At 44.0% G+C, this 27,853-nt stretch overlaps 1 protein-coding gene across 1 annotated transcript in view; it reads left to right on the forward strand.

The window, feature by feature from the left end:
* Nucleotides 1-27,853, forward strand: part of TDRD7 (tudor domain containing 7) — a 130,812-nt gene that overhangs the window by 97,397 nt on the left and 5,562 nt on the right. Inside the window, exons 11-14 of the mRNA XM_075210917.1 lie at nt 273-407; nt 18,657-18,743; nt 21,153-21,287; nt 21,926-22,036. Coding sequence (XP_075067018.1) covers nt 273-407; nt 18,657-18,743; nt 21,153-21,287; nt 21,926-22,036 — 468 coding nt within the window. The remainder of the gene's footprint in view (nt 1-272; nt 408-18,656; nt 18,744-21,152; nt 21,288-21,925; nt 22,037-27,853) is intronic.

Genomic DNA, 27,853 nt, shown 5'->3' on the forward strand with positions numbered 1-27,853 from the left:
TTGTTTGTATTTATTATATGAGAACAAGTTTGTTTAAATGAAATGCTTGAATCCAGGTATGTCTTGCCTTATAAATTAATTGCATTCCTCCATGGAACAGACTTTTAAAATGATTGACTGGCAAGTGAGTTTGTAAGCGAGTAAAACCTGTTAATGGAGAGCAAATTTGGCAACATGTGCCTAGGATTATGAAAGTTTAATTTTCGTTTTGTTTATTTTTTAATATTGTTCTAAAGTGTATTAACTATTTTGCTTTATTTTTATTTTTTCAGGTGAATTCCTCGTACACAAATGTGATTGTGACAAACGTTTGTTCTGATGGTACCTTATTTTGCCAGGTGCAATCAAAGGGCCTCACCCAGCTAAAGGAAACGTTGCAGAAAATTGAAAACAACTTTAATTCAAAGGTATGCCAATAAGTTGCCTACTGGGTGTCGCAACCACACTGCTAAACTAGCAAGAAATATTTTTTACACACAAAATTTAGTAACCTAGTTTAAAAATATCAACTGTTGAGAATGTGTAGTTTTTTTGTTTTGTTTTCTTTGTTTGTTTGGTTTTTGTTTTGTATTTTTCTTTCTCTTTTAATGCAAAGCTTTATTTAAACATACAGTCCAAACAGGTAATATACATTATGAAACTAATAAAAAATCTACAGAAGAAAAAGTAAGGGGATTAATGTATCACAGGTGTCATAGTTTTGTATATTAATTGAAGAAATGGGTACATCAAGATAGATTTCAATAGTAAAATTTGTACAAACTACAAAATGACCAAGGTCACCACAAACAGTCCTTTTTGTGATGACAAGCATTTTGGTTTACACTGATTATCACCATGCATGGATTTATGGAGCCGGATGGCAGCTCTTGCAGATAAGAAGCTTATTGGGGAAAGCGGTCAACAAATGTAATTGCACTTCCTAGTTGCTCAATTACTTCTTGGCTTCTCTTTTATACACCTGGTTTAATGAGTCCTAATCCTATCTGTAAACTATACATTACAAAAACACACTTGTCATACACGGTCCTTTGCAGACAATAGTTCCAAAATTAGATTTGACAGCTCTGATTAATCTGAACAATTTCGTTCAAAACAATAAAAAACAATTTCTTGTTAATATAGAGCAATCTGAAATCCCATTTTCCCCAAAGTAGTCCTGCTTGACACTCATAACTGTAGATTGTATTCTTGGAGTATGGATTCTCACTGCATCATATGATAGTTTAAGTAGAAAGGGCTTAAAGATGTCAAATAAGCTAATGGAGCACTTGTGAAATCAATTGTAGCAATGACATCTGTAATCACAATTAGGTCCATACAGTTTGGGGTTTTTTGTTAAAATTAGCTGGTATCTTTCTCCATAAATAAAACCCAGGCTGGCCAGATACTTACAAGTAAATTATACAATTTTGATAAACAATGAAGTCATTTTTTTACCTTGTTAGACAAACCTCGCAGCTTTTGTGGACTAAAAATCGTTAATTCAAGCCAAAGTCAGAAAAGTAATGTGGCATTAAGTACAGCAACCCTGATCACCGTCCACGTGTATGAGCTTGGTGGGAGCTTTATAAACATTTTGCTTATAGGTGACATTGTACATAAACATACTACAGCATGCTTATCTCAGTGTCCCAATCTGCAGTTGAATGTCCTGATATTTAACTTGTGCTGAATACACATCTCTCAGAGCTGCTTGTGCTTGAGCGCCTTTTAAGATGTTTTCATATCTTAGCAGCTCATTGTCTTTGTGTTGCAGTAAACATCACAAAGAGCAATATTTTTTCTATATAGTCATAATGCGCGGGAACCCTGGATAGCTAGTTAGGTCCCCTTGTGCCATAACTAATCAAATTACAAGACTATTATTGCCATTCCTATCGGTGAAGGCTCAAGTAGTTTATGCAGTAACAGGAATTTAGGGGTCAACTCAGATGGAGTTTTCCAGATTATCCAAGCAGTCTACTCAATATAATTTAATAAATGTTCCATGGCACAATTCATTGTCGCATCTATTAGATCCATAGTGGGGGTGAAGATGAACACCCCTCGATACCAATTCAAGTAAAGCAAGAACAGCTAGGCATATAGTGGTTCATTTAGAGGTGGACAGGCATGAAATAAAAAAGTGCACGATACATTTCTGCACTGTGCACCAAAAATGTATATGCATACGTCCGTATATACATTTTGTGTGTAATGTTGACTTCTGTCTCCTTATGCCTGAGGGTTCGAAAAAATGGTCAGGGATGGGCAAATGTAGTACAGTTCATGTAATTGCGACACAATTAGATTATGAACACGGCAGACATGCATTTTAAGAGGCGGATTTCTTGCATGTTCTGGAGGGCTGGTGCAAGGATGATGCATTTCAGCAGCAATATCTAGCAGATTCTGATTAGCTCAATTTGTAGTGACCACTCCAGCTTATTCTACTTAAATCATTAGAGTTGCTGTTATATTGATTATATAGTCAGACATCTATTTGTATTAATGCATAAATTGACAAGATTCTCATGTGATTTTTTTTTTTTTTGTTAAAAGGAAAACAGATGGTCCCATTTTATTTTTGTTTGTATCACATTTTATATTGACAATGAGACTTTTGCATTTATTAAATCAAGAGAATATGCTCTTCTCTCGTACATATGACACACTACATTATGTTGTGTTTTACTGACACTGTCGATACACATCTCTACGCTATTATCTGATAAAAATATACATCAGACACAAGTGCTAGTGTCTGACAGAACATATGTTTCCAAATAAGCCTTTTTTTTTTTTTTTTTTTTGTTGATGTGCATCTATTTCTATGCAAGTTTGGAATCAAGGGCTGGCTGACAAATTGTAGCCCGTGGGGCAAGACTCGGCATAGCAGCCCATTAGGGACGTTTTAAAGGGAAAAAAATGCAGGTAGCCCATTGACCTAGCCCAAGGTAGCCGTCCATAAGACCAGACTGGGGGAGCCTGTTTGGAATGTAAATGTTTCCTGTCTTTAAATGAGCCCCATAAACTCCAGAGTGCAGATTACTTCCATGTTGCAATCTGAAATTTACAATCAAATGTCCTGATGGTGCTTGATGAAGTAAAAAAAAAAATCACTTAGTGGTGTCCTTTCTGAGAAAGTAAAGTAATTATCTTAATGATTGACTGTTGAGTAGGAAGTCAGCCAAGCAATTGCACTATTATGTGCAGATCAAAGTTCAGTCTCGTCAACATTTAGGGTGTATCTTAAACTTGTGAGTGCTAGGCGTATGACTTTTTTGCCTGTTAAATACTGCCAGCAATGGATGTGCTGATATCAGAGCAGGTCTTGTTGCACCAAATCCTAAAAGTCTTTTCTAAACTAGACTCAAAGCCTTACCCTGTTGTGGAACCAACATGAGGAAGCTAAGAGTATTTATTTGGGTTTAGGTCAATAATAAAGAAACCCTGGATGAGTCAGTGTCTATGGCAAATAAGACTGTATAGTGATTCTAGGAGCAAAATGTGTGAAGCAAACGCGTGGATGGGTAACCTATTTATGCTTTATCTTGAGACAAGGTGGTTTATCTCCAAGTGGCCTTTGTCACTTGATAGGGGTAATATCTGTGTGGCATGACCAGTAGCCTGTTCTTGCTTCCAGGGCCAGTTTGTTCAGATCCAATCGTTTGCTACATCATTATCATCTTCATCATAATCATCATTTATTTATATAGCGCCAACATATTCCGTAGCGCTTTACAATTGGGGACAAACATAGTAAACTAATAAACAAACAAACTGGGTAAAACAGACAAAGCGGTGAGAAGGCCCTGCTCGCAAGCTTACAGTCTATTGGACAATGGGAGTTTGACACATGAGGTTAAGTCTACATTTGCAGTCAGCCCAGCCAGACTGAAAAGGTAAAAGTGACTCATAAGCTAAATGATCCTGTCACACAACAATGTTGGTCAAGGGGTAGTTGTAAAACAGGTGGTAATAGGGTAGTGTAGTGAGGTTAAGAGGGTGGTTGAGGAATATTATAAGCTTGTCTGAAGAGGTGGGTTTTCAAAGAATGCTTGAAAGCGTGTAGACTAGAGGAAAGTCTTATTGTGCGAGGGAGAGAATTCCATAGAGTGGGAGCAGCCCGGAAAAAGTCCTGTAACCGGGAATGGGAGGATGTAATGAGTGTGGATGAGAGCCGCAGATCTTGTGCAGAACGGAGTTGCCGAGTTGGGAGATATATTGTGACAAGAGAGGAGATGTATGTTGGTGCAGCTTTGTTGATGGCCTTGTAGGTTAGTAAGAGTATTTTATATTGGATTTGGTAGAAAACAGGCAACCAGTGTAGAGACATACAGAGTGATTCAACAGAGGAATAACGATTTGCAAGGAACATCAATCTTTGCCGTAGCGTGCAAAATAGATTGTAGGGGTTTGAGTCTGTTTTTGGGAAGGCCAGTAAGGAGGGAATTGCAATAGTCGATGCGGGAGATGAGTGCATGAATTAAGGTTTTTGCAGTGTCTTGTGTGAGATATGTGCGAATTCTGGAAATGTTTTTGAGATGTACGTAACATGATTTAGATATAGAGTCAATGTGGGGAACAAAGGATAGGTGTGAGTCAAGGAATACACCTAGGCAGCGAGCTTGTGGGGTGTGATTTATGGTCATGTTATCAACAGAGATAGAAATGTCAGGTATGCTCTTGTTGGTGGGTGGGAATATTTTTAACTCTGTTTTAGAAAGATTAAGTTTGAGTTGGCGAAAGGACATCCAAGATGAAATAGCCGAAAGTGTCGGTTACAGGGGTCAACACAGATGTCGAGAGATCAGGAGAGGATAGAGATGATGCTGAAATCCAAAGGAACTTATTAGATTTCCAAGAGAAGCGGTATAGATAGAGAACAGCAGAGGACCTAGCACTGAGCCTTGCGGTACTCCAACTGATAAAGGAAGAGGAGCAGAGGTGGCCCCAGAGAAATTAACAGTGAAAGAGCAATTAGAAAGGTAGGATGAGAACCAGGATAAAACAGTGTCTTGAAGCCCTAGGGATTGCAGCGTTTGTATGAGAAGAGAGTGGTCAACAGTGTCAAATGCAGCCGAGAGATCCAGGAGAATTAGGAGAGAGTAATGGCGTTTAGTTTTAGCAGTGATCAGATCATTGACAACCTTAGTCAACGCAGTCTCTGTGGAGTGTTGAGAACGAAAGCCAGACTGAAGAGGATCAAACAGGTTGTTTGCTGAAAGGAAGCGTGTGAGGCGAGTGTAGGCAAGTCTCTAGAAGCTTGGAGGGGCACGGCAGCTGAGAGATCGGACAGTAATTTGATAGTTTGGGTCGGAATCTTGTTTTTTTTGGAATAGGAGTAATCACTGCATACTTGTATAGTGACGGAAAGATGCCAGTAGAGAGCGAGAGATTACAGATTTTAGTTAGAGGTGAGATTTGCACAGCAGACAGGGATCTACCAATTTGTGAGGGGATAGGATCAAGAGGACAGGAGGTAGAGTAGGAGGATAAGAAGAGAGTCGAAATTTCCTCTTCATTTGTGGGGTCAAATGAAGAGAGTATGTCAGAGGTTTGTGGGAAGAAATTGAACCAATTGCTTGTCAAGGAAGAGGATACCAATTCTAGTCTGATCTTATCAATCTTGTCATTATTGTATTACCTGAGCTTGCTATGCATCATATCTGCGCTATCAAAATATTCTATTATCCCCTACATCTTGCCAGTCCTCATTCTATGTGCTGCTAACTCTCACGGTCATATGACTAAAGGTCAAGCGCACCAGAGTCCCTTAATACGCTTTATTTTCAGCAACGTGAATTCCAAATTGTACATAGAGGGAACATTGAATCATTATAAGTGAAACAAATCAACAACCAGATATTCGTACAATAAACCATACATAGTCCTTTTAGTATTTTCAAAGATAGGGTCCACATCATTGGTCCTGTAAAGATGAGCAAGATTTGTCTAAAATGAGTCACTTCCTCACATTAGAGATCCATGTCGTTGGGGGTTTTCTATATTTTTTGTTCCCTATGTATGAAAGAAGGAAATAGGGAGGGAGAAAGAAGGGGAAAGGAAAGAGGAAAGTTGAGGGGGAAAAATAGTAGAGGGAGGGGATTCAGTGTGGCCCCAGGAGGGGATGCCTCCTGAGCATCAACCTCCTGGGAACACAGAGCCCAGAAAAGCACTTTAGGATGTCTTGTATCCGTCTCCACGGGGCCTTTTGAGTAATGTAAATACCAGGGAGAAAGAAAAAAGAGAATGTAAAAACTCACAAGGTATAAACAAATGGAGCACATTACTGGGTAGCAGGCAATGAGGACTGGAGGAAGGAATACCAGGGATCCCATACTTTGAAGTGTGGGATTTTGTCATGGAGGAGACTGGTAATATACTCCATTGAGGCCATATACCAGACCCGAGAGACTATGCCTTGAGGCCCGGAGGGCGGGGAGACTTCCAGTCTTTAGTTATTTGCATACGTTTCGCGGCACAGACATGTTGTACCAGCTTATCACTGTGTTTAGTAAGGGATTTGACCGGGAAGCATAATAACATAACCAACGGGTTCGGGGACACCTCAACCTCCAAAATTCTGGTGATATAAGCAGAAACCTGGGACCATAAGTTAGAAACGCTAGCACAAGCCCTCCAACACAGATTTGATGTACCCTGCACCTAATTGATGTGTTAATGGAGATTCTAAGTCTGAGCTGGGACCATCCCTCCTGATCTAGAGTTTTCAAGTGTCAAGTACCCATGCGGACTCAAATTGTTCATTGAGATCGGTTTCTGGATTCAGAAAAGTGTGGTAAACGACATGCCAATCCTGGGGCTCCAATTTGATCTATACAACTCCTCTCAAACGGTGCGACCTTACGTAATTTGGTCTTTCTGCCTTGGGCTTGTATGAAGCCTCTAATTTGAATGTAAGCAAAGTACAAGGAAGGAAGACCCGTTTTCTCTCAAGTCCAGGAAAGTCTGAGGAGCAAATTCCCCTAATATGTGGATAAAACTGAGTGATGCATGCTTTCTGCCACAGTGATGAGTATGAGTTTGAATTGCCTACCGGGAAATCTGGATGGTGCCATAGCGGCGTGAGAGGGGAGGGCAATGAGACGCGTTTTCATCTTTTATGCAGTTTGTCCCAAATGTCAAGCGTGAATTGTATAGTAAGGTGAGAATAAACTGCGGTCGGCCTTTTGCTACGGGGGAGTCAGGTGGGAGAGAGTTCAGAATATGAGCTGGCGTGAGTGCGTTCTCTAGGTCGACCCATCTTAGTCTCTGGGGCCGACTGCCAGGAGATAATGTGACTGAGGTTGACCGCATGGTAGTAGCGGAGACCATACCCCCCAGATTGGGTGTATTTGCGAAGCAAGATCATTTGAGCCTCAATTTTTATTTTTTTTCCCTGCCGTATGAATCTACTACAAATTCATTGCAAATTCGCCAAAACATGCATGGAACTTGTATAGGTAATGTTTGGAACAAGTATAAAACTTGAGAGAGAACGTTCATCTTAGTGACGCTAATCCTGCCAAACCAGGAAATAAAAAGCAAATCCCATTTTAGAATGGCTTTTTTTTTTTTTTTTTTTTTTTTAGTTAAGAAGAAGGGTATAGTTAGCATAAAACAACTGTTTATACTCTTTCGTGATCTGAAGCCCTAAATACAACATGTTGGGTCTTTAGATGTTACTACTTCGTTAGTAAGATCTTGATTCGTAGTTGAGATCTGTTGAGGGGACAATGTGGGCAATGAGCACTTATCTGGGTATGAATTAATAGCCTGAGGGGCGGCTTCCGAGACGCCCTGACCTTTATGGAGGTTCTATAGATTCTCATAGTAGCTATGAAAGGTGTTGTTAATGACACTGGGATCTTAGGACATGTTCGCTCTTTTGTTTCTAATTGAGGTGATTGTTTGGGAGGCCCATTTTAGCTCTTAATCTATTGGCCAAAAGCATGTCAGCTTTGTTTCCCTTCTCAAAGAAGGTTTGGTTAAGCCACCAAACTTGGCCTTTGGTCCGTTCCGCATGGATCAATTGGATTTTCCCCCTAATCTTTTGTATGCATTGCAGTAATAAGCGGGAGTTAGACTGTTTATGTAAGGTTTATAGGCTTTTAAGTTGGGAAGATAGGTTAAGTATCTCAGTATGCTCCTTTTTCCGTCGAGAAGCAAATTGAATAATGTCTCCCCGAATTACTGCCTTATGGGCCTCCCACGCAGTGGAAGTCGGGATCTCCGAGTTTGACTTTAGGTCAAAGTAGTTTTTGTGGCTATCGGATATGCTCTCCTTAAAAATGGGTATTCTGGGAAGTCTAGTTTAGCTTCCAGGATGTCCTTCCCCAGGGGTTTTGAAAGAGTTCAACTGAGAGTGATGATATAGAGTGATCGGACCATGAGAAATAATGAATAATAGAAATAATGTCAGCCTTCTATATGTGTTGGAAAATGTGTACAACCCATAAACATGTCTATCCGAGAGTAGAATTGATGGGGAATTCAGTAGATCATATAGTCTCTAGATGTGGGGTAGAGCGCTCGCCACATGTTGAATAAACCGGCCTCAGTCACCTGCTTTTGCAAGTTTTTTGTATGTGAGGGTAGTGAAGAGGCGAGTCTGGAAACTAATCTGTCTAGGAAGGGTGACATAAGTGTTAGTCACGTCCCAGAAGAAGCAGTCCCTTACAAGAGTGGTGTAATTCTGAGAAAAAAATGTGAGAAGACCTGTATTGGGCGCATAAATGTTGGCAAGGGTTATTTCAAGATGCCCAATTTTTCCCGTTAAGATGAGAAACCGGCCTTCAGAATCACCCTTGACTTCCAACATGAAGGAGACAGTTAAGGAGCAGAAATGCTACCCCATTTTTCTTTGTGGGTTGAAAGGTGTAGTATTTTTTCGAGGACAGGGAGAGCTGGCCGCCAGCCTTGAAATGGGTCTCCTGCAAGAAAATAATATCCCCTTCAAGCTTGTGTATTGTATGGAAAAGCATGGAGCGTTTTTGTGGGGTTGTCAAGCCTTTGACATTGAGAGAGAGAATTGTGAAAGACATAGTTGGTATGTGGGGAATGAAGATAAACTAAAGGGGAGGAAGTGGGACCCGCAGGAATGGAGGCCCCAAGAGAAAAGAGAAGGGTGGACACCAAATGTAATAATGTAAGTTTTTGAGCTGTGAGAGGGTGAAAACGAGTGGGGGAGGGGTGGGGTGAGGAAGGGTAGGAAAAGAAAAGGTAAAGATGAAAATAAGCGACAGTGGTGAAAGAGAGGATGAGGATGTAGGCTCAAGCCTCACAGGCAGAGGGGGTAGCCTACAGGACAAGTGCCTGAAGACTGGGATAACCAAAAATTTTGTGAGACACACCTATACAATAAATTGTCGATACAGAGAGTGTGGGAGTGCAATTAAACGTTTCCTTTCTAAAGACAAAGGAAGTATATGATTCCCAATATGAGTGGGTGCATGGCTTAGGGGGCAGAGAAATTCCCCTGCCCGTCTGTAAGAAAAAATAGTTAAGTGCATGTAATTAAAACAACCAGAAACATCTGCACCTGTAAAAGTACAGTGGAAAAATTACCATGAAAAGTCAACGAAAAACATTTGCTAACCAGGCAAAAACAAAATCTTAACAAAGCATGACATTGTGTGAACAAGGGGAAAGATAAACATTTAGATCCTCCCTAAAAGGAGGGTCAGGGATGCGGTTCACGGGGGTTGTGCAGTAGAGCTCTGAGAGTCCCCTCCTATGACCGGATCAGGGTGAGAAAGATTGAGCCGATGGATCAAACCTCCCTTCGTTTGGTGTACGAATCGACTCGACGGCCTTCCACTTCAACTATCAGGCAGGAAAGGAAAGCCCCATCAATATTTGTATTAATTTTCTCTAAAAATACGGGTCACTTCCTTGAGGTTGCGGCGTTTAGCGATCATTGAGGAAGCAGGGATTTGAAAGCCCTATGTATCCTCCCTGTTGGTATTGGACGGTTAGATATTATAGTGTCCAGTGAAGAGAAGAATTTGCTCACATTCTTCTTCTAAATCTTTTGGTTCAACAGATTTGGGAATGTTACGTAAACGGAGATTGTTGCGGCGTTCTCTATTTTCCAGATCCTCCAATTTGTCTTTTCGAAAACTGTTTTCTTTTAGTAGAAAGTCCAAATCCTGAGATGCTTCATTTTGGAATTTGAGTGAGGACTCCACTTTGTTTTTAAGGACCATAATTCTTTTGGATATTATGATCATTTCTGATTTGAGGTCTCCTATAGCTTTCTGAAGGTCTACGAAGAAGGAGTTAGTGCGGTCCACAATTATGTTGAGTAATTTGGCGAAGTCTACCTTGGTGGAGGTTACCGTAGTGCTTGGAGGGTCTGGGTCACTGTGACTCCTTTGAGGGGAAGAGGTAATTGCTTTGTCTTGACAAGAGAAGTGCTACGTAATTTCATCAGCTGTACCCCTGCGACTTCTGCCCGCAAGAGGATGAGTCCGGTCAGCCAGTCAGAGTGGAAACAGTGGGACCCAGTAGAGCCGTGTAGGCCTTGATCAGCCGCTCACAGCAAACCTCATGGACGGGGTTCAATTTCGACACAGCCGGACCCCCTCAGCTTCTTCTGTCGGGTGGGGGAGGGCTTGGGATCAAAATAAAACGAGTATATAGAATTCTCTGATCGTGCTTGATGAACGGCGTTCTTCCAGAATGCATCCATCCAACATGGCCCCCAAACCACTCCCCACCCCATCCCATTTGTTTTATTCATCCAATGTGTGTTCCTCCTGCAGTTTTTCAATTTTTGACAACCTGTTTACAATTTATTTTTATTTTTATATGTAAACTATATATTTTTGACAAGACAGTGGGACTAAAGCACAAAATACATTAAGGTTAAACATACATCCAACTCCAGTATCTTATCCAGGCTTCTTTGTTCCTGTATTAGCTGTCTTGTTATGCCTAGGTCTCCATCCCAGCTACATTGGAGCTATCCCAATGTGGTGGTCATTGAGTGATTCCATCATTATGCTCCTGGCTATTCCAGCCCATTTCCGAGTGCCTTAATCAATGGCAGTCCTCAACTGAGTTCACCTGCCACGGGAGCTTGGGAATTTCTGGGAGGTTTAAAGAAAGGCTCAGGAGATGTTGGGTAACCCAAGGATGGTTTGTGTAGAATAATATAGTTTATATTTATATAGCACAATCCTAATCACTGTGCAGAAATTGTTTTCATTCACATCAATCCCTACCCCCTTGGCGCTTATGTTCTAAACTTCCTACCACATGAACGCACAAACACTAGGGTCAATTTTGTCAAAACCAGTTAAACTAGCAGTATGTTTTTGGACTGTGGGAGTAAATCCACACAAACATAAGGAGAACATAGACTCCACACAGATAGGGCCCTGGTTGGAATCAACCTCATGATCCCAGCGCTGTGAGACAGCAGTGCTAACCATTGTGCCTCTCCTATGTGATAGTTGTGGTTTTTTTAGGTCCATGTAGCTGGAGTGGGCCACTTAAAGTGTGGAGGCTCTAGAACCTGGTTTTGCCAGTTATCAGCATTAGTGTGGGAGATTTAAACCTTTGAACATATGCAGACCTGAGGGAGCATTATTCTGTTGGACGCACTTTGCATAGTAGAAGGTGGTGGTTTGCACTTCAACTTTTTGGTGGTATTAGTTGCTTTGAACCTCCTGGATGCTAAAATAAGAGATTTTTCATCAATCTTGATGTGGGCAGGGATTCCTACCACATGTTGATTCCCCGCATCTCTATTCCCTAGTCCCTAATAGCTGGTCTGGTTATGCCAGGATACCACTTGTACAGAACGTAGAGTAATTTAACCTCAGGATAGACCTTTCCCTGGGTATAATCCCAGTCATGTAATGTAACTTTCTCAAGAGAATGTTGTGGCTGCTGAAGACCATGCTAACTGCCATAATTACATTCCTACTTAAGATGTTATTGTTTTAGATCTTCTTTTGTAAAATGACAGACTTCAGCTTCAGTACTACAGTTATTGAAATGCTCTTCATTTTAATATTCATTTCTCTTTTCTTCCATTGGGGGACACTGTGATACAATGGGGTATAGTAGTGGGTGTGGAGTTTAGGCACTTATCAACTTCTTTGATCTCTACTCCCCTCCTCTACTATGCCCCTCCTCTACTATGCCCCTCCTCTGCTGTGGGTAACTCAGTTGTTTTTTTTAAGTGCCTTAGGAGTTAGGTCACTTGGGTATAGGCTCCTGCCTATACCTAGTTTAGTTTAGATAATTACATGTTTTTATTTTACATTTTTACTGTTTTTCTTAAGGTGCCTCGCAGGGATTGATCCTAGGACCCAGAGGGGTGAACAGCCCGGCGGCTTCCTTCACTCTGGGTCCCTGCGAAAGGTAAGGAGCGGCTGCTGCCTACTTGCATTCCACCTCTTGCCAGCGGTCCATCCCCTAGAGACGAGCATTTAGCCAGGATAGTTCTAAATAATTTTCCCATTAGGGCTTTCGGTGCCCCACATAGGTTTGACCGTTTAAATAGGACCGGGGCACAGCGTTAAATGTCGCGCGGGGGAGATGCAGGGATCCATATCCCCCCGCCGACTGACCAGTTGGCAAGCTCCTCCTCCCCCTAGACAACGAGCATCGGGAGTATAGCGCGCTCCGCTCTCCACGAGGAGACCGCGCTACCCGAGGGGGAAAGCACACACGCTGCCTGGGAACTGTAAATACAGCGTGTGTGCCTGAAATAGCAGACAGCCATACATTAAATATGCGCTGATCGGGACAAAGAGAAGCGGCCATTTTGGGGGCGGATCCGGAGGAGGAACTTCCTTCCACCCCCAGCTTCCTGTTTCCTGCACGGTGATCGCCATATTGGATTCATTCATCATCCAGCTGCACGCTGCTCCTCTCCTCTCTCCTGCCTCTTCAGCGACTGGTATCGTTCCTATATGTTAAATGTCCTTCTGTTTTTGCATTGAAAGCCTATTACAAGCATTCACTGGCAGATTATATAACATTGCATAGAGATTGGAGTGCTGTTACAAGTTTGTAACCTAGTATATAGACTTGGTGTACAAATCTTACTGTGCTAACTAGAGACTGTACTATTCAGACAAGTATATTTGTGAATTGTGTTCTCAGTTGCTTGCTACTGTAATACTGTGCAATTATGTCTAATAAGGGGACCTCTACCACTAACAGTAAGGGATCCTCTGGGGTGTCTGCAATGTACTTTGCCTGTGCCAGGTGTACAACTAAGCTGCCTGTTGGACAGCATGACAAGAATGCCCTTTGCACCGCATGTGAGGCCGGATCGCAGGAGCAGCCGGCCCCAGCACAGCAACCAACAGCCATGGAAGAGCCGCTCTGGATCAAGTCCCTAGCCTCAGCCATGGAGAAGCTCACTAATGTGATGTTGCGGGACACTGAGGTACGTGAACACACTACGGCATACACACAAGCAGCCAGCATAACCCATGTAGCAGAGCAGCAGGCCACAGGTACAGAGGCCCTGGGCCTGAATGGCGCAGGGGACGCAGGCACATCCTCCCAGATCCCATTAGCTCAGAGCGAAGAGCGTCCGCTCTCGGTCATACACAGGGCCAAAAGGGCCATTCTGGATGCTAATCAGGGTCGTAACCCAGAATCAGACCACTCCTCAGATGAGGAGAGGGAATTTGAGCTGGATACGCAGGAAGAGGGCCCAGTTAGCACATTACAGTCTGTCTCGTCCAATAACGTGGACAGTCTTATCTTGGGTATCAGACATATCTTAGGTTTTCCAGACCCTGAACCCACGGCCCCCTCAGGTTTTTCCCTGTTCAAAAGGACTAAAGCACAGGTGGCGGCCTTCCCACCATCTCCGCAGAAAGTGCGACCTCGCACTCCGTTCTGCCTACATAGCTTCTGGTAGCATGTTCAGGCCCACAATAGCAGTGGCCTGGGCCAACAAAGCTGTCCAGCTGTGGATGGAGCAGTTAGTCACTGGCATCCACAATAACACTCCACGGGCTGAACTCCTCGGCCTGGCCGAGCATATCCAGGAGACCTCTGATTATATAGGGCAGGCAGCCATGGATGCGGTGTCCGTCAATGCTAGGATCGTCGGACTTATCATTGCATCACGGCGTACCCTATGGCTACGTTCATGGACCACGGATGCCGATTCTAAAAGGTCTCTAGAGTCTTTGCCTTTTGATGGGGTCACCCTGTTCGGAGCAGAGCTGGAAAAGGTCATTGAGGTGGCCACGGGGGGTAAAAGTAACGTGCTCCCCATGGAGTCTCACAAACCACGACAGGGACGCTTTCGGTCCTTTCACTCCTTCTCCCGGGGCCGGGGCGGCCCCCCTAGAGGTCAGTCTGCAACACCCAGGGCAGGGTATAACGGGTAGAGGCGCGTCCAGTCGCGGTACCTCTAGGCCAAACAACAACAAGCCCTCAGCGTGACCTCCCCGCCCCCACACAAGCATCTGTGGTGGGGGCACGGCTCCTTCGCTTCCATCGCCAGTGGTGGGCAGCCACCACAGACGTGTGGACACGGGGGGTTGTGTCGCGAGGCTACATCATAGACATCATAGGCTACATTATAGACCTAGCCCAGCCTCCCCCACCGAGGTTCTTTTCAACTCCCATTCCCTCCTGCCCCCTCAAGCGCCAGGCACTTCAGAAGACTATTGTAAAGCTACTGAAAGCCAGCCTCATTTCCCCCGTCCCAACGCCGGAGAGAGGGCAGGGCTTCTACTCCAGCCTCTTCCTAGTGCCAGAGCAAGACGGATCCTTATGGCCAATACTAAACCTGCAGTCCCTAAACAAGCAGGTTATAACCAAAAGGTTCAAGATGGAGTCCCTTCGGACGGTCATTGCAAGCATGGAGCAGGGAGAGTTTCTAGCATCTATTGACATCAAGGATGCCTATCTGCATGTCCCCATATGGGAGCAGCATCACCGCCTTCTCCGCTTCGCAGTAGGGTTGGCCCACTTTCAGTTCAGGGCCCTACCCTTTGGTCTAGCATCCGCACCACGAGTGTTCACCAAGCTCATGGCCATGATGGCGGGAATATTGAGACAGGAAGAAATCACTATAGTCCCTTATCTGGACAACCTCCTCCTGAAGGCGGCCTCGGCAGATCTCCTAGCGCGTCATATCCAAACCACCATGCGGTGGAAGCCCACGGATGGATTCTAAACTTGCAAAAGTCCTCTCTCATCCCAGCTCAGCGTATGCGCTTCCTGGGTCTAGTGTTCGACACGGTGGCTCAGAGAGTCTTCTTACCACAGGCCAAAGTCAGCGCCCTCCAGCGCAGGACCAGGACTTTGTTGGCCCGACCACAGGTTTCCATGCTCAGCTGCATGAAGCTGCTGGGGACCATGGTATCAGTTTACGAGGCAGTGCCGTTCGCTCAGTTCCATTCTCGCCCTCTCCAACTAGAGATACTCCGAAAGTGGTCAGGATCTCAGGAACGCCTGGACAGGCAAATCATTTGCCTGTCGAAAACAACACGCTCATCCTTGGCGTGGTGGTTGACCACGCAGAATATAGTCAAGGGTCAGACCCTTCAGACGGGCCTCTGGACCTTAGTTACCACAGACGCAAGTCAGGCTGGGGAGGGGTCACAGGGTTCCTCAGGTTTCAGGGACTCTGGTCCCCCCAAGAAACTATCCTTTCTATCAATGTCCTAGAGCTCAGGGCAGTTCACAGGACTCTGACAAGGGCGCAAAGGTTTCTAGCAGGGAAACCTCTCCAAATTCAATCAGACAATGCCACGGCCGTGGCATACCTGAATCACCAGGGGGGAACTCGCAGCGCAGGGGCCATGCGAGAGGCAGCCAAAATCATGCTATGGGCGGAGCGCCATGTGCCGCAGATTTCAGCCATCTATATCCCAGGCGTGGAAAATTGGGAAGCCGACTTCCTCAGCAGGCAGAAGGTCCACCCAGGCGAATGGTCCTTATGCAAGGAGGTCTTTGCCCTCCTAACACAGCGCTGGAGCATGCCAGAGATCGACCTCATGGCCTCCAGACTGAATGATCAGGTCCCCCAGTACTGCTCCAAGTCCCGGGATCCTCTAGCACACGCAACGGACGCCATGGCAACTCCATGGCAGTTTCGACTAGTGTACCTGTTTCCCCCCATACCTATGCTCTCACAGGTACTAAAGAAACTAAAAAGAGAGCGGGTCCCCGCAATCATAGTAGCCCCTCACTGGCCGCGCAGGACATTGTTCTCAGACATTCTAAAAATGTCAACAGGCCCTCCGCTTCGCCTGCCAATGCGACCAGACCTCCTCGTTCAGAGCCCCCTTCTCTGCCACGATTTGGATCGGCTGGCTTTGACGGCATGGTTATTGAGACCTTAATACTCAAGGCCAAGGGCTTCTCGCCACGGGTCATTGACACAATGATCAAGGCCAGAAAGTCATCCTCCTCGGCCATATATCACAGAGTCTGGAAAACATACATCCTGTGGTGCGAGTCGCGGGATTCACACACTTCCAGGTTTAGCCTACCTAGGCTACTGGCCTTCCTGCAGGAAGGTCTAGATAAGGGACTCCGGCTGGGGTCCCTTAAGGTCCAGGTCTCGGCGCTGTCTGTATATTTCCAGCGGAAAATTGCGGTTCTCAGCAAGGTCCAGACTTTCTTACAGGGGGTGCTTCACGCACAGTCCCCTTTTACTCACCCAGTAGAGCCCTGGGACCTCAATCTGGTGTTCAAGGCGCTCAGCCAGCCGCCTTTTGAGCCCCTTCAAACAGCGGAATTACACCATCTCACTTGGAAGACTGTATGTATTTCTCCTAGCTATTTCTTCAGCCCGGAGAGTGTCTGAGTTGGCAGCGCTCTGCTGCACCTCACCCTTCCTTGTGTTTCATGAAGATAGAGCGGTCCTTCGTACCAAACCCTCCTTTGTCCCAAAGGTTGTCTCCAGGTTCCACCTAAACCAGGAGATCGTTGTCCCGGCGTTCTGCCCGGTTCCGGCCTCCACCGCGGACAACAACTTGCTATCGCTAGACGTAGTTCGGGCCCTCCGGTGCTATGTCGACCGCACAGCCACAGTGCGCAAAACCAAAGATCTCTTTGTCCTGTACAATACGCAGAAGCGTGGCTGGCCGGCATCCAAACAGGCTATTGCTCGGTGGATCACCTCCACCATCAGCCTTGCCTATGTCCGAGCTTCTCTCCCTGTCCCGAAGTCGCTTAGGGCTCACTCTACCATGGCGGTTGGTGCGTCATGGGCGGCGCGCCATGGTGCTTCGGCAGAGCAGCTATGCAAGGCGGCCACATGGTCATCTGTTCATACATTCGCTAAGTTTTACAGGTTGCAGGCCTTCGCATCATCAGATGCGAGCTTTGGCCGCAAGGTATTGCGCGCAGCCGTTCCAGAGCATTCCCTCCCTTAGGGGCAGCTTTGGTATGTCCCCAATGTATCGCAGTGTCCCCCAGTCGTAGGAAAGAGAAAAGAAAATTTTTACTCACCGTAAAATCAATTTCTCTTACTCAATTGAGGGACACTGCGCACCCTCCCTTGCTCTGTAAATAATCTGTTATGTGAATCTTTAGGTTTCTATTGTCTGCCCTTTAGGGCGCCCCCTTCTCATACACTTGGTTAGTCAAAACTGAGTTACCCACAGCAGAGGAGGGGCATAGTAGAGGAGGGGAGTAGAGATCAAAGAAGTTGATAAGTGCCTAAACTCCACACCCACTACTATACCCCATTGTATCGCAGTGTCCCCCAATGGAGTAAGAGAAATTGATTTTACGGTGAGTAAAAATCTTCTTTTCTTATGTCTTGTGTAAATGTTACCCTGTGTCTAAGAGGGGGGGGAAGGCAGGGAGTCATTTTCAATAACTTTAAGATGTTAATTTCAGTCAGCACTAGATTCCAACTCACTTTTTTTTGTTTCAGTTGTATGTTGCTGCTGGAAACCGTTTTAGAAACCGTTTGGGAAAAACTTGAACGTTAAAATAGGACTTCTGTCTGTCACCATACAGCAAGTTTTAAGCTCTTGATTTAAGACAGAACAGACTACACTATACACACAATTGTCTGTTCACTAGAAGGTCACATCAGAACACATGCAAGTCATTTTTAATTTGATAAAATAAATTAATGTTTTTAATACGCACTGGGCACGCATATAGGTAGTTTTTAATACATAGGGATGACTGATATGGTATAGTCTATCATTCGTCACTTACACCTGTCCTATGCCTGGTGCAAGTGGTACGGCTGAAAATAGGCGTACTTAAGTGAAATCCAGGACTTCAATTGGCCGCATCTGCGTCGGCACACCTGTACTTTACATGCCCTACGTTCATCTGCCCCTTTCCTCCCCCTTTCTGCCACTTAAGTCGTAAGCAGTAGTGTCATTTGCGTTCATTGTTGTAAGGCCGTTTCTGTGCATGCGCAGAGCTATTTCATGCAAGTTACACGGAAACATACTTGTGTCCGGATATGAATCGGGCCTTATATCTTTAAATACAGTATATTTTCCATTTAACCAATTCATTACTCTTGGAATACACGTGTTTTTTTGTTCAATTTCACCAGCAGTATATTTTTGTTGATATATTTCTTTCTTAAACATGAAGCATTACAGTTCTGTATTTTGAACTATTGCATTCTATACATTTTAGCATCTTTAATACAAGTTGGTAAATTCTTTGCATGTTTTCTCCTTTTTGTTTTCTAGAATGTCACTTCTGATTTATTTGTATCCCTCCCATTCTGTGGAAAAATCTGCTTATTCCACAGCAAAGGGAAATGGGCACGTGTGGAGGTAAGATCTTAAGTTTACTTTATTTAAGTAATCACTTGGTCTTTATACTGAAAGTAAAAACAATAAATTAACATTCAATATTTAAAAGAAAAAAAATCTCATGTTGAACATGTGCTGAAGTAATACAGTGTTGGTGTATACATTGAAATTGATTGCAACAAATTTGACCTAATGCTATATGTTGTCCTGTTTGTCAAAAAGTCTATTTAAAAGCAGAAAATAGTGAATTATAGTTACCAATAATTCTGTTTCTTATAAATACTCCATGAAAACCATTAGAGTGGGTAAGTTTTAGTTTAAGTAGAGACAGGTTAAGTAAAAGTACCCCCAGACAGTATCCATTGCTCCTCTCCCCCTGTGTCTTTGAGTAACTTACCAATCTGTCTAAACATATCAAACATGGGCAGGAAATTGGGTTGCCTTGGAGTATCTCGAGAAAAAGGAATCTGTACCTATAATTTGCTGTATTTTCTCTTCAGTCCTCCATGGCAACCATTACAATGGAATGTACACAAGAAATAAGGAAGGGGACAACAAAATATTAGATTAGCCACATATGCTGCATTATCAATAATTTATTAATTTGCTGTTTGGAGAACATGTCTCCCAAATGGAGAGTCAACAGAAGAGTAGACATCCAGATAATGACTAGCGAAGTATGGATAGTTATCCATCCAGCTGCTTTGCAAAGCTCCAATGCTGAAGCCCGTTCCCATCTTGCCCAAGATGTTGCTATCACTCGTGTTGAGTGGGCACCTTATGTCCATTCCTCTTGTATGCCTGTATAATTCTCTCTTTACAAGGTCCTGTAGATACCACAAAAGGTTGTTCTGTGCTTCTAAATCCTTCCTTCTGTCCTAGATAAATATATGAAAATAGTCCTTATCAAGTCCAGTGAGTGTAAATTTCTCTCCTGTTCATCACAAGGTTGTGGACAAAAAGTTGACTGTACAACTTCCTGATTTAATGTGGAATGTAAATACTACGTTGGATTGGCTCTAAACACCACTTTATTTGTATAGATATTTAGGAAGGGTTCATACACCACTGTGCTTGTAATTCTCCAACCCTGTCAGAAAAAATAACCGCCACTAGGAACACCATCTTGAGTGTTATCCGTCTCAGAGAACCCTTTTTGTGGTGGTTCAAAAGGTTCATCCACTGCATATCACACAGATCCTCCTTGGTCACACAAGACTGTTTCCTCCATACTATAAGTTCCCTAACTTGATATGGGGGCTGTTTTTTGAGTACTGAATAGTATAAAAGAATCAATTTGTTTAAAGGTTTGTCGCAGGCTGCACAATCTCTGTTGTACTTTGCTTTCTCATTTCCTTTCAAAGCCTCTATAAGAGTACTGAAAGAACAGGCTATTACTAACAGCTATCTTAGCTAAAAGAGTAATGCAAGAAACAATAAAGCATCGCTAACTTACCAAGGGGTTTGGGGTTGAACTCGGGCTTCCTGCTTAGGATATCTGTCTGCTGTATAGTTACAGTCCTCTCTGCGCCAGGAACAGTTAACACTGAAAGCCATTCTGTGTCCTATCCTTGCCTGGTACTCTTATTTTGGAACCCTGTGACCTAAGAAGCAGTGCATACACAGACCACCGATGCAAGTGAACGGACATCGATTTGAACTGTACGCTAGATCTGCTCCCGAAGGCAGCAGACTTTTGTTCTCCAGGTAGCCAGCCCACTCATTGGCTTAAATCAGGGGACCATGAGGAAGGTAAGCCTTTTGCCCTAAAGAAAATAACAAACACTGCGTAACCTACCTAACTAAGAGACAGGAAAAGATTATGGGGAAGAGGAGGAAACTGCATTATATACTTCTTGAGGGTGTCTTTATATAACCTGTCTAAGCCTAAACTAGAAGGGAACTTGTCCATTGTAATGGCTGCCTTTTAGGACTGAAGAGGAAAGAAAAGTTTATATGCTCCAATCATATTGGTAAATTTGGGTAACTTTGTCTATGATCTGTCAATCAATTGAGGTATATAAAGCTAATTATTTCAGTAGCTTTTTCTGACAACCAACATAGGGCATGACAGTTTGTGCAATTTTAGCTTTTTTGAGTATCATCATAATAATGTGATACATTAAGTTTGGGTTATTGAGCAGTTTTATGTCACATTTCATAGATACCCTAGATGTGTGCATCATCCCTTACTCTCCCTGGCAATGGCTCGCATGACAGTGGACAATCAAATCTGCATTTTCGTCTGTTTGTTATATAGAAGTCCAGTTTTTTCTCAGTACTATGAAAACCCACGGTTTTTGTTATGTAGCATTAATAAGTTGTGTAAAGTAAGAGTGAACAAGTTATGTAGTTACAAGTTTATTTTTGTACTTAAGCTCAGTATGGATTGTGTGTGTTTTTTAAATATTATTTATCCCTTGTATGCAGATAACAAGTGTCCACAGTAGTCGCGCACTAGATGTTCAGTTCCTAGATTCTGGAACAATTGCTTCTGTGAAAGTGTCCGAACTGAGAGAAATTCCATCTCCGTTTCTAAGGGATATAATCTCAATACCGCCTCAGGTACTTCATTTGTAAAAGGCAGAAAGTTTTAATAATTCTGTGATAGCTTTGTTGCAGCTGGTACTTCTTCTATCAGGCTTATTACCTTCTTTACTTCTGCCGAGTTTTCACCACACTTGCATATTGATATATTAAATGCTTCTAATTATCTTTCATATAATCCCTTTGCATTTACCATAAGTGGTCTGTGGAAAAGCAAACTTATTTTGTCCGGAAATGTATATACATTTACTCTCAAAACAACTTTCAGTTTGTGAAACACATGACCAAATTGGCTTACAAAATTGCCTGTGTACGACAGTGAAGGACACTGTAGGACGTCTAAAATGTAATATAGAAAGCAACCTGCATATATCAAATTAGTGAGATTGCAAAAATAGGGACTTGTCTGTTTATGTTTTAGAATGTTGTAAGGTGACTTTTTAATATTGGGTCAACATGTATTTTATGACTTGTGACCATTTATCTGAATTTTGAACATACTGCCATATGAAAGACTTGAAAAAGATTGTGTTTCATTTGTTAGCATATTTTGACCAAAATAAAGTGCATTCTAAAATGTACTTCCGTTCTACTTAATAAACCATATTCTTTTGCAGAGGACATATTTCAGACTTTCTTCTATTCTATTTGTTTAGGCTATTAGGTGCTGTCTTGCAGATCTTCCTTCTAACATTGGTATGTGGACTCCAGATGCAGTATTGTGGCTCAGGAATACCGTTTTAAACTGTTCAGAGTGTAGCATCAAGGTAATATTTGTTGTTTTGTATTTTTTCCCTCACATAATAGATAAATTATACCTGAGATTTGGGTATGATATAACTACCAATTGACATGGGTGAATTACTAATGTCAACACAACAGTTTGAAAGTGCTCTTCCTTTAGGATACAAGAACTTGTATTCTAAAGGACTGGTGGACCCTCCAAGCGGAGTATGGGTGCAAAAGCATAAGACCCAAGCGACATAGCAGTAGTTCTGCTGCTGCTGCACCAAGAGCTCAGCTGTGCTGCTTTGCTCCCTAGTGCCTCCAGGGTGCAGTCCACTTGCAGGATTCATTAGGGTTCTGCAGCCTCTACAGGAAAGAGGTTCAGCGCTGCTGATGCACTCTAGCCCCTCTCATAGAGAACCAGTTTGCAACAGCCCAGATATCGCCACCCCCTTCCTCTATTGCTTTCTCTTTCCTACCACTGGGGGACACTGCGATACATTGGGGTATAGTAGTGGGTGTGGGAGTTCAGGCACTAAAAAACTTCTATTATTTTCACTTCCCTCCTCTACTATGCCCCTCCTCTCCTGGACACTTCAGTTTTGTTTTTGTTTTTTTAGTGCTGTAGGAGTCAGGTCATTGGGGTATAGGCTCCTGCCTATACCCAGTTTAGTTAGATATTGTCACGTTTTTATATAAAAAAAAAAATTCTTATCAAGGTGCCCGCGGGGATTGATCCCAAGACCCAGAGGGAGTGAACGGTCCTGGACTTCCTTCACTCTGATCCCCGCGTAAGGTAAGAAGTGGCTGATGCCCTATATCTTCCTTGCGCCTCCTTGTCAGCAGTTTAATCCCTTAGACACGAGCTGTATTATTATTTTTGGCAGCCATTAGGGCTTTAGGTGTCCACAGAGGTAAATCACAGCGGGGCACAGTTTAAGTCGCGCGGGGGAGATAGAGGAATCCATCTCTCCCCGCTGACGGACATGCCGTTGGCTATCCAAAACAACACTCCGCGTGCAGATCTCCTCTCCCTGGCTCAGCATATTCAGGTGAGTTCAGATTATGTGGGACAGGCAATCATGGATACGGTGGCTGTAAATGCCAGAATTGGTGGCCTGATTATTGCATCACGGCGTTCTTTATGGTTATGTTCGTGGACCATGGACGCCGAGTCAAAGAGGTCTCTGGAGGTTTTGCCTTTTGATGGAGTGACTCTGTTCGGAGCAGAGCTGGAGAAGGTAATTGAAGCTGCCACAGGGGGAAAAAGTAATGTTCTCCCCATGGGATCCTGTAGACCTCGTCAGGCTCGGTTTCGCTCCTTACGCTCCTTCTCCCGAGACCAGAGTGGTACTCCCAGGGGCCAGCCGCCTGCCCCTAGAGGATGGAGCAGCAGGGGCGTTTTCAGAAAGGGAGCTTCGCGCCCTAGCGATAAGCCCTCTGCATGACTTTCCCGCCCCCACTCAGGTATCCGTGGTGGGGGCTTGACTGCTTTGCTTCAAGTATCAGTGGTGGACAGCCACGTCAGACGCTTGGACGCGAGGGGTCGTGTCAAGAGGATACATTATAGACCTACACCATCCTCCCCCTCCAAGGTTCTTGTCGTCTCCGGTACCCGCTTGCCCCCACAGACGTCAAGCGTTTCTGAAGGCGGTAATAAAACTTCAGGGGTCGGGTGTAATTGTTCCCGTTCCAATGCAGGAAAGAGTTCAGGGGTTTTACTCCACTCTCTTCCTGGTACCAAAACCGGACGGATCTTTTCGTCCTCTATTGAACCTAAAGTCCTTAAACAAACAGGTGATTGCCCAGCGGTTCAAGATGGAGTCCCTCAGAACGGTCATCGTGGGCATGGAACAGGGAGAATTCCTGGCTTCCATTGACATAAAGGATGCGTTTCTCCATGTCCCTATATGGAGTCGTCATCATCACCTGCTTCGTTTTGCGGTGGGACCGGCCCATTTTCAGTTCAGGGCCCTCCCCTTTGGCCTTGCATCAGCTCCTCTGGTATTCACCAAAATCATGGCTACTATGGCGAGTATTCTGAGACAGAAGGGAATCACTATAGTCTAGATAAGGGACTATCTTCTGTTGAAAGCTCTGTCGGCAGAAATCTTATTTAGCCATGTGCAAACCACAATGGAGATTTTGGAAGCCCATGGGTGGATCCTAAATGTTCCAAAGTCCTCCGTCGTCCCAGCTTAGTGCATGCGCTTTCTAGGGTTACTGTTCGACACTGTGTCACAGAGAGGAGAGTCTTTTTGCCTCAAGACAAGATCAGCGCCCTCCAGCGCAAAACCAAGAATCTGTTGGCTCGTCCTCATGTATCCATGCTCAGCTGCATGAAGCTGCTGGGGACTATGGTATCTGTGTACGAGGCGGTCCCGTTCGCTCAGTTCCACATCCGTTGTCTCCAGCTAGAGATCCTTCGGAAGTGGTCGGGGTCTCACGAACTAGACTGGCAGATCATCCGCCTGTCGAAACCGACTCGACTGTCTCTGACATTGTGGTTGACCACGAAAAATCTGGACATGGGTCTCTGGTCGCCCCAGGAAACTAATTTTCCAATCAATGTATTGGAGCTCAGGGCAGTTCTCATGACCTTGATGAAGGCTCAAAGGTTCCTAGCAGGGAAACCTCTTCAAATTCAATCAGACAATGCCACGGCCATAGCAGACATAAACCATCAAGGGGGAACTCACAGCGCAGGGGACAGCCAGGATCATGTTATGGGCAGAGCGCCATGTGCCACAGATTTCGGCAGTATACATCTCAGGCGTAGACAATTGGGAAGCCGATTTTCTCAGCAGACAAAAGGTTCACCCAGGCGAATGGTGTCTGTGCAAGGAGACCTTTGTGCTCCTATTTCAACACTGAGGAATGGCGGAGATTAGCCTCCAGGCTGAATCACCAGGTTCCCCTGTACTGCGCCAAATCCCGCGACCCTCTGGCTCACGCATCCGACTCCATGGCAGTTCAGACTCGTGTATCTGTTTCCACCAATTCCCCTGCTGTCACGGGTTCTAAAGAAACTAAAGAAGGAGCGGGTTCCCGCCATCTTAGTAGCCCCTCATTGGCCTCGCAGGGCGTGGTTCTCAGACATTCTAAAAATGTCCACGGGACCACCATTTTATCTGGCCATGTGTCCAGACCTTCTTGTTCAGGGACCCCTTCTTTACCACGATTTAAATCGTCTAGCTTTGACGGCGTGGTGATTGAATCTTTAGTCCTTAAGGCGAAGGGGTTCTCGTCTCGGGTTGTTAACACCATGATCAAGGCTAAGAAATCATCTTCCTCTACTATATATCACAGAGTCTGGAAAACATACATTCTCTGGTGTGAGTCTCAGGGTGTTCATTCTTCAAGGTTTAGCCTGCCCAGGTTGTTGGCCTTCTTGCAGGAGGGCCTTGATAAAGGACTCCATTTGGGATCGCTTAAAGTTCAGGTGTCAGCGCGCTCTATTTATTTTCAGAGAAAGCTGGCGTCTCTCAGCGAGGTTCAGACCTTTTTGCAGGGGGTTCTTCATATTCAGCCTCCATTTACTCATCCAGTGGAACCCTGGGACCTAAATTTGGTGCTCAGGACACTGTCTTCCGCCATTTGAACCCCTTCAGACGGCAGAATTACACCATCTTACTTAGAAGAAGATTTTTATCTTAGCTATATCATCTGCTAGGAGAGTGTCGGAGTTGGCACCTCTCTGCTGCTTTTCTCCTTTACTTGTTTTTCACGAGGATAGGGCGGTGCTTCGCACGAAACCCTCCTTTGTCCCAAAAGTCGTCTCTAGGTTTCAATTGAATCAGGAAATTTTGGTTCCGGCGTTCCAGCCAGGTTCGCCTTCCCCTTCCAAGTCTTCTGATCCCTTGGATTATAACTTGCAGTTGCTGGATGTAGTCCAGGCTCTCCGGTACTATGTAGACCGTACAGCCTAAGTTCGCAAGACAAAGGATCTCTTTTTTTTTTTTTTTTTTTTTTTTTTTTGTATAGTGCAAAAAAGCGCAGCTGGCCAGCGTCTAAACAGGCTATTGCTCGGTGGATCACTTCCACCATTAGTCTGGCAGATGTCCGAGCATCTAGGCCAATTCCTCATTTGCTGAGGGCGCACTCTATCGGGGCGGTTGGTGCATTTTTGGCAGCGCTTCGGCAGAACAGCTTTGCAAAGCGGCCACTTGATCATCTGTTCATACCTTTGCTAAGTTCTACAGGTTGCAAGCGTTCGCATCGTCAGATGCGAGTTTTGGACGAAAAGTGTTGCCCGCAGCCATTCCAAAGCGTTCCCTCCCTTAGGGGCAGCTTTGGTATGTCCCCAATGTATCGCAGTGTCCCCCAGTCGTAGGAAAGAGAAAAGAGGATTTTTACTCACCGTAAAATCAATTTCTCTTACTCCACTGGGGGACACTGCGCACCCTCCCTTGCTCTGTAAATAGTTTGTTATGTGAATGTTTATGCCTCTATTCTTTGCTCTTTAGGGCAACTCCTTAGCGTACACTTGGTTAGTCAAAACTGAGGTGTCCAGGAGAGGAGGGGCATAGTAGAGGAGGGGATTGAAAATCATAGAAGTTTTTTAGTGCCTGAACTCCCACACCCACTACTATACCCCAATGTATCGCAGTGTCCCCCAGTGGAGTAAGAGAAATTGATTTTGCGGTGAGTAAAAATCCTCTTTTTGCTAGGGTTCAAGTGAACCCAGTGTGGAGCTACTAGAGCGCCTCCACTGCTTCCTCCTTTCGTTCACAGCACTCAGAAGCGATGAAGGGAGCGTAATTCCAAGATGATTTGGTTTTGTTTTTATAAGCATTGACAGTTCTATTATTCATCGTTTGCATTACACCAAGGCTACTACATTCAAAGCATTCCCTGCAGCATGTGGGGGGGAAAAAAGACACATATTTTTAAAGAAAAAAATTGCTTAAAATATTTTACATCTTCCTAAATATTTAATTCAGGAAGAAACCGTCCCGTAGCATGTGATAGTTGTGGGGAAGGGGGAACCAGCAACAGCATTGAAAGAGAAAATAATTAACCTCTATATAATTGTAAGATCTCTCATGAACAGGGGCCTCCCTTCCCTTTGTTTTCACATCTTTATTTTGTCTATCTTGTATGTCCCAGTTTTTTGCAGGCTCTTTTCCCCACTTTTTGGTACTGCAGAGCACTGTGATGCCTTACAAATCAACAATAAAAACCCCTTTAAAGGTTTTATATTTGCACAAACAGGCAGAGACTGACCGTCAACGACAGTGAAGTTGGAAGCTTAATTATAATTTTTACAATTGTAGACTCTTTGGGGGCTATTCAATTGTTAGCGTTAACGCTAACAAACGAGCGCTCAAAAAATCTTACCGTTAATACGGTAATTACTCGCGGAATTTCAGCTGAAATTCCGCGAGTAAACTACCGTATTAACGGTTTTCGCGCGCGCAATATTACTGTATAAACGGTAATATTTTTTGAGCGCTCGTTTTTCAGCGTTAACGCTGACAATTGAATACACCCCTTTTATTTGCATTAGATATGTCAGTCTGCAGTCTAAATTAAAATATACCCTAATAACAAATTTAGAAAGTAAATATAAAAAAACATAATTTAATTCTGGTCTGTTCCATCTATAAACTATGTATTCTATGTAATTTAGATAAAATCATCTTAACTCTATATCTACCAGATAAAACAAACACATCCTCTTTCCATCATGTGCTCATATCCTGTTCCATCCACCATTATCAATAGAAAATAGGTGAGAAGGACAAGAATATTACCACAATCTTTTCAGGTCTGTTTTATTTATGAAAATGCTCATTCATAAATTTACTTTTTGCATATTACATTTTAGATTTGTATTGGGTTGGCAAAGAAATTCA

The sequence above is a fragment of the Mixophyes fleayi genome, chromosome 1, assembly GCF_038048845.1.
Source record: "Mixophyes fleayi isolate aMixFle1 chromosome 1, aMixFle1.hap1, whole genome shotgun sequence".
NCBI lineage: Eukaryota > Metazoa > Chordata > Amphibia > Anura > Limnodynastidae > Mixophyes > Mixophyes fleayi.